At 37.7% G+C, this 14,778-nt stretch overlaps 1 protein-coding gene across 1 annotated transcript in view; it reads right to left on the bottom strand.

The window, feature by feature from the left end:
* The window catches only part of LOC113476140 (serine/threonine-protein kinase Sgk3), a 30,923-nt gene extending 16,670 nt beyond the window's left edge, over window positions 1-14,253 (bottom strand). The window contains exons 1-5 of the mRNA XM_026841471.1: window positions 13,096-14,253; window positions 10,798-11,003; window positions 5,980-6,063; window positions 3,920-3,992; window positions 1,002-1,077 (exon numbers count right to left, since the gene is read on the bottom strand). Coding sequence (XP_026697272.1) covers window positions 1,002-1,077; window positions 3,920-3,992; window positions 5,980-6,063; window positions 10,798-10,875 — 311 coding nt within the window. The 5' untranslated portion in view covers window positions 10,876-11,003; window positions 13,096-14,253. The remainder of the gene's footprint in view (window positions 1-1,001; window positions 1,078-3,919; window positions 3,993-5,979; window positions 6,064-10,797; window positions 11,004-13,095) is intronic.
* Between the last annotated feature and the right edge of the window lie 525 nt (window positions 14,254-14,778).

The raw sequence follows: 14,778 nt of genomic DNA, 5'->3' as shown, positions 1-14,778 counted from the left end.
TCTAAACTTTTTCCACTTATAACAAGGAAGTATATATAAAATGCTCCTTTTTTACAAAAAAAAAAAAAAGAAAGGAAGTACGTATTTCAGGTTATTAGGACATTAAATAGTTCATTTGTTGGAAAAAAAAAAAAAAGAAAAATAATTTGACTGCACACTGCAAACTACAGCAATAGTCAGATAAGAGGCTTTTTTTCCTGTGGGAAATGATCAGTTTCACAAGTTGTACAGATAGGCTAATTAAACAAAGCCTGTGTATTAAAGACATTTACTCAACACTAAAGCCAAAGATAGAGCTTTACCATTTCACAAGTTCAAGCAAGATACAAAGCTGCATGGATTTAATTTAAACTGATTAGGTATAGATTTAAATTGAAAGAACAATGCAGTTTACCCCCCAAATCAGTTCACACCCAGAAGTGCTATTCTCCAGATGTAACTGGAGCTGACTCTAGCATATCACTATCTCTCATTCATCACTGTCCCACTGATGGAGGTTAACACACCTGCAGTTCTAACAGAACAGTTTATGTGCAAGCTTATTCATTTGCTTTAGGCAGGTCAGCTTGGTTATCCCAGACCACCTACACAAGCTAAGCAAGCCATCTGGTTAACATACTTTAAAAAAGTTCTAGAGTACACACACGAGGCAGTGACTTACTCCCAGCAAGGCAGTAGCAAGTGACAGCAGAGTTCTCAAACAGTACAGCCATTGGCAAAACACATGCCCTACAGTAGAGTTTACACTGAAATCTGCACCCCCTGAATTCAGATCAGTTAATTGTCTGCAAGTTTATTTGTAGATCAGTTTACAGAAACCAAAAACATTTTCGTATTGTTCCTCAGTCTGTAGATTCTTCCTGAAGGAATGAATGGCCATATTAAAGTTTATTTGTTACACTGAAGAACACTGAATAGGTAAAACACTTTATTTGCAATTCTGTATTTTACATCTCGTGTCTTTTAAATAGTCCTTATAAACCAGAAATGAAGCTACTTACTGGTTGCATAGCTCTGGCTGTCTAACTAAATTTTGAATGAATTCATTCAGTCCTGCTCTTCTCTGTTTAATAAAATCTGAAATAAAAATTTAAAAAAAAAAGATAGATTTATTAGAATGATCAGTCAGCTTGTGAAAAAAAGACTTCTTTTCAAATTTAGGTGTTTTTAGGACTTAAATAGCAGTTAAAAAGAGATTGGTTCATGACAATTCAGAATTGGATTGGTTCTACATATGAAAATCACAAACTTAAGACATTCAAGTGAGGTAAGAGAATAAATTTCAGTTTCTCTGCAACACTACTTGAAAATGTTGAAAGCCAGATAAGATTACAAAGCGCACTGAAGTGCTTCAAGAACAGTGTGTAACCACAGTGGGCTAACCTGTACAGCCTTTGTTGCACAGGTGAACCCTTCAGGACCTGATCCCACTCAGAAAAAAACCAACAACCCACAGAAGAAAATTGACATCAGTTGTGCAAATCAAGTTCTTACATGAACAGTCCAACCAAGCAGCATATTTCCATAATATACATACAGCAGTAGGAAAGTTGCACAATTCATCCCACCAACAGGCACTCAGATGTAACCATTAAAGATAATAAAATACTTTTTCCATTTTGGACATCAGCTCTAATGTAAAAAAAAAGTCCTCAGAATCTCCACCCTCATCCAAAGCTTAAGACATGTAACTTTTCTTTAGCAATATGGAAAGATATACAAGGGATGTGAAATATAGAGTTCTAACATGAAATAAAATGTAAAACAGAATAATCTTGTCTTTCATCAGTCATATCAATGATAATTTTTATGGAAAAAGAATATTTGAGTATGAACTTTTATGGTATTCCAATTGCTCTGTCAGATATAGATTAATGACAACTATTAAAATTTTAAAGTAAAATTAAATTTCAATTAAAAGATGTACTTCAAATATTAAGAAAAATGTTCATATTGTTTCAAGGATATAATCTCTAAACCCTTGTTAGGGTATTTAATAATCCAAAATTACTGACATCAACTAGGAAGGTAAATTTGCATGAAGATGTTACAGGAGTCACCAACATCAGCATTTTCAGTATGGTGGACGTTCAATGCCAACAGCCACTCTAAGCCTACAGAGATCTCCATGTTGTTGAAGATAAAACACCTGCATCATGTCAGTTCAAATATAGTCTGTAATTTTCCAGGTCTGTATTCTGACTGGTTTCTATGATTTTCCTCTGTCCCATTTTTGAAGTTAAAACAGGATTAATTTTGAAATAACCTAAGTGTCAATAAAAATGAAGCATTTAGATGACAACATACGTTATGACAGTATTTTTGGTAGATTTGGGGAAAAGGAATATATCAAGTTTCACTCTACTGCACTCCAATGCAATAGTACAATGCTGCATACCCAAGTATGGATTGAGAGAAGTAAAATACCTTTTAAACAGTTGTAAAATATGTGACTTATTTCAGAACCCAGCAGAAACATTACATCAAAGCTTCAATAAATCAGTGTTAAGATAAAGAATTATTTAAATGAGCGACATGGCTCCATCTCCACCCTGCCCCCCAGCAATAAATGTCTTGAGAACTATTTAGTTTCTCATGCTTCAAAGATTTCAGCATAGTTCACAGAAATTTAAAACATGTCTGAGGACTTCATTTTACATATATAGTTCTAATAAAGTTTCAAGAGGTTTTTTCCATTTGAACTTGTTTCCTAAACGTGACTCCAAGAAATCCACTTGTAGGTTCGGCTGTACAGCAGACCAGACTGCGTGACATTACTAGGTCTTCATCCAGCTCTGAAAATCTCAAGGTCAGAGAAAAGGAAAGAAACCAAACCAAAACAAGAAATCCCTGTAGACACATTACATGTAGAATTTTTGGCAATCATTCATACCTTCATCAGAAGAGGACATCAGAGCTTGGATACTTGCATTTCATTATTTTAATAAAAAATGAAAGGGAGTTTCACATCAGGATCCAAATGATTAATTGTAACTGTCAAAAATGATTTTGTTTCAAAGAACTCTAAAAAACCCAAAACAACATATCCCAAGAGTTCAATACCTTTGGATTCATTTGTTCTTCAGCAAAGGAGAAAATTAAATGCTTGAAACAGGTGCAGGAGGTGAAACTACAAACACAGTCTGATCACATCTGCAAGTCACGGGAGGTTCCCAATGACCATCAGGAAAATCCTTAAGTAAAAATGGCCAGAATGAAGGGCATAAACACACAAAGAGCAAAGGCCTGGCCTTTTCACTTGTCTTTTTGTTTATTCACTGGTGGTGCCACCTAGGCTAATTCAATGCACTTCACAAGTGATTTTTCATTAGTACTTTGATGTGGACAGAGCAAGCTTAACTGCAACCTATCACTACTAACTGTATCACATCATGTTCACATCAGACAGGCTTCTGTAAATGGAACAACAACAGGAAGAGGTTCATTTTCATCTAAACTGTAAAAAGAAGCACATTTAAATACAGAGAGTTCAAAAGCCTTCAAAGATGAATCCTTTAGTTATTCTTTTTTTTTCCCCCTGAAAAATGAAATGTCACACAAAAGAAGTTTAAAATTTAATAGGCATAGGCTCAGAAGAGTCTGGGTTTTGGCTTTTGCTTTTTAGAAGAGAGATTACACCTGACAGTTCAGAATCTCTCACAACCCTGAAGATGGGAGGAGCTATAGCCTTTAAAGCAAGAGAGGCACTGGGCCACAAAGCAATACTTTGCTCACGATCACAAGGTAGAACACCTACCTACACTAGTTCCTGTTCTTGACTGAAGCATGACTAAACTTTGGTTTAGTCACTGCTTTGGGGACTGGTGTAAAGCTCATCTAAGATAGTTTCTTGTAGGCTGGAATAGATCAATTTTCATATAAAGAAACTGACAAAATGAGTAACAAGATGATAACTTACCAGGATCAAAATTATCTCCAAATATTCTTTTAGCTGGAATCTTCAGATTCATGGTGGGAAATTGCTTCTTTAGCTAAAAATAAAACACATACAACTTGATTGTGCTTAGACATCAAAGTACCTAGCAATAATTGCATTTTGTTTTCCGTTGAACAGTTTGAACATCTGATTATTACTAACAGCGCTCCTCTCTATCTTATCTACTGATACACTTGGCAAAAAAAACCCAAACAAACCCAAGCCACTCGGCTTGTTTGCACCAGTCATATCCTTTTAAATTCAAAGGCCATCTCACTTTAGAAAGCTATGGACTATTGCAGCTATCTTCTGCAATATTGCCAAAATTATCTTCCACTTGGCCCCAGACTGAAAAACGTAGGCTACAATTTCAATATTGGTTTTGTTCTTCTCTTTACTTCCTTCCTCTATTAATTATCTCTCTGTCTTGGATTTGTTTTTTTCTTGCTTGCTTGCTTTCACAGGGGTGCATGGATGAGGTTTAAGATGGGTTGGGGATGCAGGCCTCTGGGTTTTGCCTAAACTATATTCTTAAAGCTTTAGAAACCAGAGATGGTCTACTTCTAAATCAAAAACAGATAAACTGTCTGTTTTATGATGCGGCATTTGCTAATTTGATTATATTCTATACTTGGAGTGACCAGAAGATAATATATAACAGCAGTGAAGTTATCAAAAAAACCTGACAGGAGTCAAGCCTTGATTGCATTTGCTTCACCTTCATGTGCTCCAGAACAGCAATCTTACTCTCATCCTCTTGAGTAGTTTTCTAATACAGTAGCTGGCAATTCTTTTTCTCTTAGAAACATGAGTATCTCTTCCAGTTAGCAGCATGAGGTTTTTTTGTGTACTATACTGCATGAATTACCCTGATTAGAAACTGGGCTAACTGTCCTCCTGGTTATGCTTCCCCAGGACCTCCACCTCTACATGCATTAGAAAGACCCGTGCTGAATAAACTTCAGCAGAGCAATGCTAATCTGAATGGCAAGACAATGTAGCAAAGGGAACAGGATCACCAACACTAACTCTGCAGGTATCAAAAAGGGGATACTTTATTTTCACATCTCTTGCAAGTCTATCCCAAGATGCAGGCAATGCATAGCATGATGTACGCAGGCTGACTTCAGCTCAGACTTCGTAAGCCAACTCCAAGCTTAATGCCTGCATTTGTATACCACTGCCACATATAAATCCATGTGCAGTGAGGCAGAAGGGAGAAAAACCTGACTACTTCCTATAGGGGCATTGGAAGGGAAATGAAGCCACAGATAAGCAGCTGGTAATCTATTCTTACAGGGAATCACAGAAGAATTATTTCTTCTTTTGGTAAAGCAAAAGCTGTGGGCTCTCAACATGAGGAACTGGAGGAAAGTGTGGACACAAGACACATAACACACTGCATATCCACATAATAGACAGCGTATCTGAGCATGTATTTGTCCCACTTGCCCACTGTGTAAAAGGGAGGAAAATCTTCTAGCAACAAACACAAAAAATCCATACTTAGTTGCTGAAGAAGCCTATTTTATTTGGAACACTGACACAAAATTTGGCTATGAAACTTCACGGTAGGAATTGCCATGACTGACTTACCAGAAAGTTTGTATTAAGAAACAAGGATTTGTTCATTGCTTTCAGTACTTCAAAGTAAAACACTTATTTTAAGAGAAGTTTATCTACCTAGACATTTTAAGTTTTGCAATGATTTTTACCATCATGAGTAGATGCACATTTCAGATGTTTTCACAACCAATAAAGTGGAAGTTTCTCTCACTATGCTATGATCCCAAGAAATAATTTAAAAAAACCCCAAAAAACCAAAAAACAAACCAAATGCAAATAAGTGGATTTTGAGCTTGAAATTAAAAAAAAAAAAAAGTTCAAAAAACCTCATCCTGTTATTTTCTTTAAACAGGCTGCTATGATTATTGAATGTTGACTCAAACTTCTCAAGAGGGAATTAACTCAAACCATAACACTGCGAACAAGTGTTACTCTGTGCTGTTCTGGCACAATTTCATAGCTTGCCTTTCGCTTACCGTATTGTAGAGTTTATCAAACTCCGCATACCGTCTAAAGACAAACCATTCGTTTCTGCCAACTGAGACCAGCACTTTGTAAACCTGTAGTAACAAAGATAAAGTTACTGCCAACAGCAAAGTTTAATAAAACTTCACAGGTTTAATCCTGTAGTAGAAATAAGGGCAGTTTGTTAAATGTATTGTGTATAGCTTGTTGAGCTATAACAGCTAAGTCACATACACATCAACACAAATGAACAATTAGAAGATTCTGGTATTTTACAGAATTTTTTTTAAATACCAGGTAAGCAAAAGCTAACACCAAAGCTGATTTAATGCAGTTTCATAAATTAGTTCATATCCAACAAGAACACCTGGCCATCAGATAGTAGTTGATAAAAAAATCTGCTATGAAATTTGTTAACAACTTGATAATCCATAATGAAGACCAATATTAAGGAAGTAAAGCATTTAAGCACTCAAGATCACCTTCACCAAAACCTAACAGAAAGCACATATGGAATGCAATTACAAAGATAACTGTTCCTTGCAAAATCTTGAATTCACATTATAGTCACGATCCTGGCAGATGACACAGTTGTTCAAGGGATGCTCCCGTTGCTGAAATACAGCACAGGTTACAGAATATACAGCACTGATATCAAGGGAGGCACAGCCAGAACCCACTGCACAGGTATGGCCATTCAAATCCCATGTCAGCAGAGGACTCTGGTAACTAGACAGATTGCCATTCCCTGACTTCATAAATCTAGTTGACAGCTGAGTGTCCAGCAGGCTTGTCCTGTCTCTTATGCAACTACCTGACCTCCCTTCTCCACCTTCTTGTACTTCCACCAGAAGCAGCCTGGCTATTACTTCAGGGGAGAGGATGGGCACAGCAAGGAAACCAGTGCAGAAGGCTGCTAATTTCTGAAGAAGAAAATTAGACCAGTGCCACAGTCTCCCTCCTATCCTGCACAGTAGCTTACCTCTCTTTAACTCTCTCAGTGGAAGTGGCAACCATCACTATCAGTTCCTTAGCCTGGTATTTGCATTAGTGCTACGTTAACTGCTCAGATAAACAGTGCTCAGTCTTCCCTGGGGAACACAGTAGGCTGGAACGAAGCATCCAGTAGGATACTGATAAGACTCCTCTAGAAAACTAGCTTTCCCTTATACCGCTAAACAAGTACTAGCATAAAATACAGCTACACACCTTCTAGAACCTCTCTAGACTGTAAACAGCAAAAGCTTCATCTGCAAAGACAAGTACTGTCCTCCTGAACTAGGTATCTTATATAGCAATCAAGTCCTGCAAGTAATGTTCACACACACAACATCCTCACTCTCCATGAATGCACGGCAGATCAATGCCCATGAGCTTAAGCAGCAGGCCATGGACTTCTTAAATTAGCAGGGCAAAACACATAGAGTGCAAAGTGCATAGGCAAGCGTAACGTAGCATATGTGATGATATTCACCTCCTTGGCAACCTTAAAACAGTTTTGTGCTCAGAGTAGCTAGCTGTAGAACAATGACAGAGTCAACATTTTTCACATGAGCCACCATAAAAAGAAAGTTTGAAGTCATCCAGTTCACACCATCACTGAATATCTTGCACACCCAACAAAGGATAAACTGCAAGTTAAACAGTTAGGGAAGCACAGAATGGTAAGAACAGATAGAGTAACCACAAAGAATCTGGTAAAACCCAAAACCGTAACATGTCTTTGGGCTGTATTACTACGTGAGCTTCATCTATATAATGATATAGAGATGTGCAATGCCTCTTTCTAAAAAGGTGTGTGTGTGGGAGGACTCTAGCCTTACTAATAACCTTTTCAAATCTAATTACTCCTAAACCAAAATTAGTCTTAGAAAACTACTAAAACATAGATAAGATGCATCCACATCTTGTAATATGTATATAAATAATGCAAAGCTTTGAGAAAGGAAAAAAAATAAACAGAATCCCTCAAAACATCACCATCATAACCATTCCCATAAACTGTTTTCCCAGATACAAACAGGACAGGGTCCAGCTATTTCTGGTCATGATAGATTTCTTCACAGAAGTTGTCACTGAAACTAAAAGGCTTCAACTCTTTCGGTAGCTCATGCTCCTAGATTAAACACTCTATTTGTATTAATCAAAGATAAGTAAAAAGGTAAGCTGTTTTCCAATTTCAAGAATGCAAGCATTGAGAAAGTAAGGAAATTATTTATTAAGTGTCAAGAAAATAAAAAACCAACTCCACAATTTGCACAGGGATGGAGATTAGTATTACACATCGCAGTTCTGAAACAAAGTTTCCAGATTTCTACCCTTGAGAGAGATTTATTAATAAGCCTGTACATGACGGGGGTACCACGGGAGACAAGAACAGGACAGAAGAGAAAATTAAGCCTCAGACAAATAGCATAGGGATAAAAGCAAGAAATCCAAAACAAAGCTATTTGGCAAAACAAGTAAAAGAATGGCCTGCTACGCAGCAAGGACAGAATAGCAATTAATACAGCCTAGATATGGTCGAAAACAAGCAATGTTATGAAGAAAGGGAATGCTGAATCTTCAGAAAAAGGTAGGACAGTGAACTAGACTGGATATGCAGAGAGGCTGCTTAACATGAATTAAGTGGAAGCAAAGAAAAGCTCTCCTGCCAGAACACATGAAAAACTCAAACATGAAATTATTTGTCAAGAAAAAAATATTTGTAGTAAATATATATCAAATGTATGCAGTATTTAACAAAAACAAATTAAATATTCAATGAAAGGTTTTGAAAGTGCTCAGGAGGCATGAAAAGTTGACTTCCAAAGACAAAACTGAAAAGCTTCACTTATCAGAATGAGGACTGCAGAGATATGATTGTTTAAAAAAATGCTTCATCAGGGCAAGTGTGAGGGGAAAAAGAAGAGCTAGTAAAAGCTAAGTTGCACACACTTGTGTTCATGTCAGCATTAAGTGAGCCACTGTCAAGTACAGTCAAGAATTCTTAGTTTCTACTCAGACCAGTAAGGTTCTAAAATAGTCTTAGAAGCAGTAGTGATTTATGCTGTGACAGTAAGGTGAAAATTATACAAAATAGTAGCCTTTATCACTTCAACCTTTCCTTTTACCCTAAGGTTCTTCCTGCTCTTTATGGAAATGTCACTAACATTACCATCCAAAACAGACTGCTATACCTACCACAAATTTTTTAAGAACTGTTTCCCCCTGCACCCCTCCCTCATTCCCCACCAAAGCAGCACTGATGGGCTCCAGTCATTACAACACAGCTACAAAAGAGGAGACACAGTAAAAGCACTGACACATTTCACAGTTCCTACCATGAAGTTTAGTCTGACCCTCACTTCTGTTATCAAATCCTAAAATATATGCGATAATACTCAAAATCTTGGTTGTGAAAAGCAGTTCTTGTCAAGCTGCTAATTATTCCCTGATGCAGAAAGCAGAAGCCACCGAGACAAAGTGTAACTCCACAGAGTGCAAGCTGGGTTGGATTCCTTTTCCTACTCCCCAGCCCCATTTCTGAAGTTTCCCACTCTTACTTGTACAGCTTTCTAAAAAGCATGCCCAAAGAAAGTGTCTTTTAGTTTCTAAGGGTGTCACAAAGATCTTTAGGTAAAATGACCTCGAAACCACAACACTACGATGTACCACACCAGCACATTTTAACAGCAGAACTGCCAGCACTGAGGCAATAAAACCTGTTTTGCTCAAGTTTAGACTTTCATGAAGTTCTTCCTGCTTATTTGAGTTTCACATGCATGAAGCAGTTTAAAGTATTACTAAAGTCCTCTTTTGCTTGTTGCCTTTACCAGCACACTCCTTCCCCAAATTACATCTTCATTCACTTGTAGAATCAAACAGCATTATTCTTCTCCAAGGAAGGGAGGTGAAGAGGAAAGGCAGATATAGAACTCAAAGAAAATCTTTGTTTTGTTGTATTCTTCAGACAGCAACTCAGTCTAAGGGTGTTTGCATTCCACATGTGAAGAGTGACTAATTCACTCAAAAAAAAGCGCTTAGAGGAAGTTGCACAAGAGCAATGAAATAGTTTGAGCTTTTTAAAGGAAGTATTATGATGCTGTCGTTATATCGTAGCATACATACAAGCAAAACAAAAATCCATGCCACACTACTTCATTTTTCAGTATGCAATGCAAAGCATTTTCCCACAGTGGGAAGACCTGACTTAGAAAGCAAGTCAAATTGGAAGGCCGAAAAAGGAAGAGGGAGGGGAATGACAAGGAGTGGAAATGGCAACAGGATAGGAAAAACTTGTAGGCATTAGAATCAGAAAACAGGAAGGAAGACAGAAAAAAGGTCTTTCAAAAAAATTGATGTTTTATACTAATTTTCTTCCTTTTACGCAAAAACATTATAAAAGCATAATAGGGTATCTATGAAACAACTAGCCATTTAAACAAAAAAAGCCCCAAACACAAAACCACACTTTATTCCTTTACAAAACAAATGTTTTCATGACAAATTATATAGGATGAAAAATCTTAATTGGATTTACTACTAAAATATTATCCCTGCATTTGGACACTCGTGTATTTTCTACAAGAAAATGCTGCTATTTGGGGGTAAAAATATCAGAAATCTGTAAACTCAACTTCTTTTTGAAGAAAACACCACAGTTGTTTTTCAACATTCACAACTTCTCACACTAGATTATGGCCAGTACTCACAAGAGCAAGTGAACAGATTTCCATAAACCTGTTGAAAATAATACCAAGCTTACTGGTAAAAAAAAAGAAAGTAGCACTTCTAGGCACTAATAGCCTACACATTTGCCTACAGTAGTCACACTCTTACATACTTACAGTAAATCTTTTTTTCTTCTCTCTGTGTTCATCAGAGCTGGGAATGCTAACACTCGGGCAGCTTTCTTTGAGATCCATTGTGTATGTTCTTTTGACAAATTTGTTATAGGTCCCTGCTTCGAGTGTCGCAGTCAGAAGATACCTTCAATGGTACTGATCCAAGATACGCAGCTTTTCTTGAGAAAATGTGAATTCCATCATGTAATCTTAAAGTGAACATAAAAGATAAATTAAGTATGGGAACACTTAACTCACAGCACTAAAACCTGTGTGACAAGAACTTTCACTGGCAGGAAATGCACTTCAATATGCATATACCGCCACAATCGACAATTTTGCAAACTGTTTCATGCTTGTGGTCCTTTGTTGTTTCATTGCAATCATTCACAGTCTCCAAGGACATAAGTTCACCCCCAAAAAATCACTGAGTTGTGTAGACATACTGGAAGCAGATTTGGGCCCACTACAGACAATACTTTGAAGGAACAAAGAACACAAATAATTACGGATGACAACCTGGTATCAGACATCTGAGAAAAGCCACTAACATGCACATTCAGAACAGTTAATTTCAAAAACAAAGGTTTTCAACTGCATGAGTCTGTACCAGAGGGCATTTCAGATTTGTCAGAACACACTGAGTGTATTTAATTATCACATCAGATGAAAGATGTCATGAGAAAAAGTAATTTTTCACGTGAATTTTAGAGAGGGACATAGGTGGCATCATGCATCTCTGAGTATCTACCTTCTCTGCCACCTCTTTCCCCATACTTGGTATACTCTGTGTTTAGCAGAACAGTAAGGTTGTCCATTTCCTTCAGGAGAAGTTAGCTTCTTTGCAGAACTTTTTTGTGCCCCTTTACAGAGGGGCACAAGACAACAGAAAGGAAAAAGCCGCCAAAGAGGCAGAGAGAGTTTAGCATTAATTAGATGCCTCTTCACTCGCTGAGGGACAGTATTCTCCACACCTGCCCTGAGCACAAGTAAATTTTTACAGGACCCCAACGCAAACAACAGGAACTTCACCAATCCCTAAGAGCAGCCAAAATAAATGCTACGTAGCTACAACCCTCTGTTCAAGCCTGCACAGCCATCTGAAGTGTTTCAGCTCAGTTTTTAGAACATTAGGTGTCTGACCAACTTACAAACATGAGAAAAATTTTTTAGAGAGGAGACCTCACTTCTCTTCAAAACACCCAGAGGAAAAAGGAGTGCCTAGTTCAACATTTAACTCCCTATTTTCTTAAAACAGGGAAGTATAAAAATGAACTTTGTATTTCGTATCATAAATTTCCAAAAAGCATAAATGAATCCAATGCAATTCTCCTATTAGAGACACCCATATTTATGTTGGCATGAAGGCCAAAGCCCCTGGAATCCAGTGAAAAGATTTGTTCTTGATACCCAACTAGCCTCAGTCAGTCAACTGACTATTTTTCTTGCTCTCAGAGTCAGATTATCTCTCTGGTTCAAACTTTATGTTATTATTCCTCCTGTAGCCATTTAAAAGTAAGTGATTTTCAAAGATTTATCCAGTGAGTAAAAAAAAAAAAAAGGAGCATTTGAAACCACTGCAATCACAGCTAAGTGTGGATGACATCATCCATACTGCAACATATTCAGGGTATTATTTTTAGTTACATCTGCCTCTACTTTTGATTGTTCCCCACTTCAGTGATTAGGTAATTACAGGGTTGGGCAGGGTTATGCTCCCCCCCTCCACCTTTATTTGACTATAACACAGCTCATCCAAGCCGGTTACAGAGACTTTGAGTTTCAAATTGGTTTCTTCCTTTGGCAAGCCACTGTTAAAAGCCTTATTACAACAAGGCACAGTTCCCATTTTCCACAATTTTATACTGGCGTGGGATTAAAACTGTTCTTCACTCGCTGCCACACACTAAAATTAAGATCTAAAGGTTAACTGTGCTGTTCTCCATGGTAAGAGGTCCACTAAAATAGTCAATAGGCACTACTTTCAGTAAGTGTTTCACTAGGCTTAGACTTTACTAAGCACTTATGTCAATCTTTAGCCATTTCAGGTCCAGCACCAGGAACTGAGCATAAATCCCTGTGTTTATCTGTCTTCCTGCTCATCACAGAAAAACAAGCAAAGCCTTAAAATGGATTAGGTGTTCCCTGACTAATATCTGTCACCATCTTTCTCCTCTTGAAAAGAGACATTCATTACATCCTACAGAGACATCATAACATGCTTGCACTCATTCTCACAATATACTGTACTTCTCCCAACCCTTTCATTTTCTTATTCTTGGTGGTCACAGTTTTACATACCAGATGAGCAGTATGGATTAAAAATTGTAGTCTAAAGAATATCACTTGGAAGACTGATCTTTATTCCAGATCTGAAGCTGAAAGATCTATGGAAAACAAAAGGAGGAAGTGTCACGCAGATTAATTCAGGAAGAGTTTATTCATCTTACTGGGGAGAAGAATAAATCATCTGAAGCTGAAACTGCAATGTTCATATGTCTTTCTTCAGGCTGCCTGGAAGATCACTGGCTGTGATTCTTTTCTTTCCCTGAGGCATCTCCTCTGAGTTGTGCCTGGGTCGCCAACACTAAGCTGAACTGACAAACTTGCAAGAAACACATTTTCAATCTGTCACTAAGCTCCAGAAGATCAGAGCTTTCTTTCAATTTCTATTTGCCATGAGCATATCAGCTTGAGAGCTTCTTATATTTGAACAGTAGGTCTGACTGCAGAAATAGGCATAGGTTTGCCTTAATCTTTTGCCATGCTGTAGTTTAGGAACACAGATGTAGTTTTAGTAGCAGGTAAAACCATTAGTGCTGCGGTAAGTACATGAAGTAATAACAGAGAGCAAACAGTAGAGACACATTTTCATCCGCAGCTTCAAAAGTGCAAACTGCAGTGTCTTGAGGGTTGCCAGATATGAGTGAATTTAACAGACACTGTCAGTTGAAAAGTCTCTGCCACTGGTTATAGCTTGTCCTGCAATTAAGAAAAGGTAGCCCCTGGCCCCAACTTTGATAACAGGCAGAAAGGAGACAACTCTAGACAACCAGGTAGCAAAATAAATCCCCTTAAAATCATACTTGGGTACTAGTGAAAGAGCATGTAGATAATGCAAGACAGGTTAACACTGAGACGGGTGTTGTCCAGAAAGAGACAAAACTTCCAAGTTGCTACAGTATCCAGGCCTGGAAAAGGGGAAGGCACAGACAACTGTGTTACAGAACAGAAGTCACACATACCCCTGGCAAAGTTTCAAGCCTATCAACAGCTACACTATCTATTCTCTCCATGGTGGCTGTCAAAAAGCAAGCAGTATTTTCACCATTTCCTGCAGGAAGCCACAACAATGTCAAATTTCAGGCTGACCCTTGCCTCTGGTGAAGAGCATGGCAATAACAGAACCCTGACACTACAAGAATAGCTATAGATCTACTATACCCTCAAATAAAGAATTTTCTGAATGCCTTACCATATTTTGTGCAACTTCATAATAGGTACATGCAACAGGCAAACATTATATAGTTTAGTGATAAATAGCAAAACTCCTTTTACCCCTTTCTACATAAGCTAGGCTCAAGCTATATTGGAAAAGGTTTATGAAGTTTAGTCAGATTATTTTCTTCTGTACTGAAACATTTTTTCTTTTTTAAATTATAATGGCCTGAAGAGGATACCATTGCATAACCAAAGACCCTTGTTCCGGGTGCTCACAAGTCAATCTCTGCCAAGACTGTTCAAAACTTGATTAGGCAGCTGTGTCCTCACTTGCTGCCTCTCCAGCTGTAGCCAAATTGCCTTAAATGCCTCCAAAGCCAGTGCAAATCAGCTATCATACTCCAGCTCTCTGAGTAATACACAAGGGAAGCAGAGACAAGAACAGTAAAAAATTCAAGAGTTTCTCTGCAAGCACACTTGGAAGAATCACCAGGATCCATACTCGCCCATTGGAAAAGAACAGGCATTTATTTCCCCATACCC

This window comes from Athene cunicularia (assembly GCF_003259725.1).
Source record: "Athene cunicularia isolate RWA chromosome 2 unlocalized genomic scaffold, athCun1 chr2_part1, whole genome shotgun sequence".
NCBI classification, from domain to species: domain Eukaryota; kingdom Metazoa; phylum Chordata; class Aves; order Strigiformes; family Strigidae; genus Athene; species Athene cunicularia.
The sequence above is the reverse complement of the archived record's forward strand: the minus strand, read 5'-3'. Positions and strand labels throughout refer to the sequence as shown.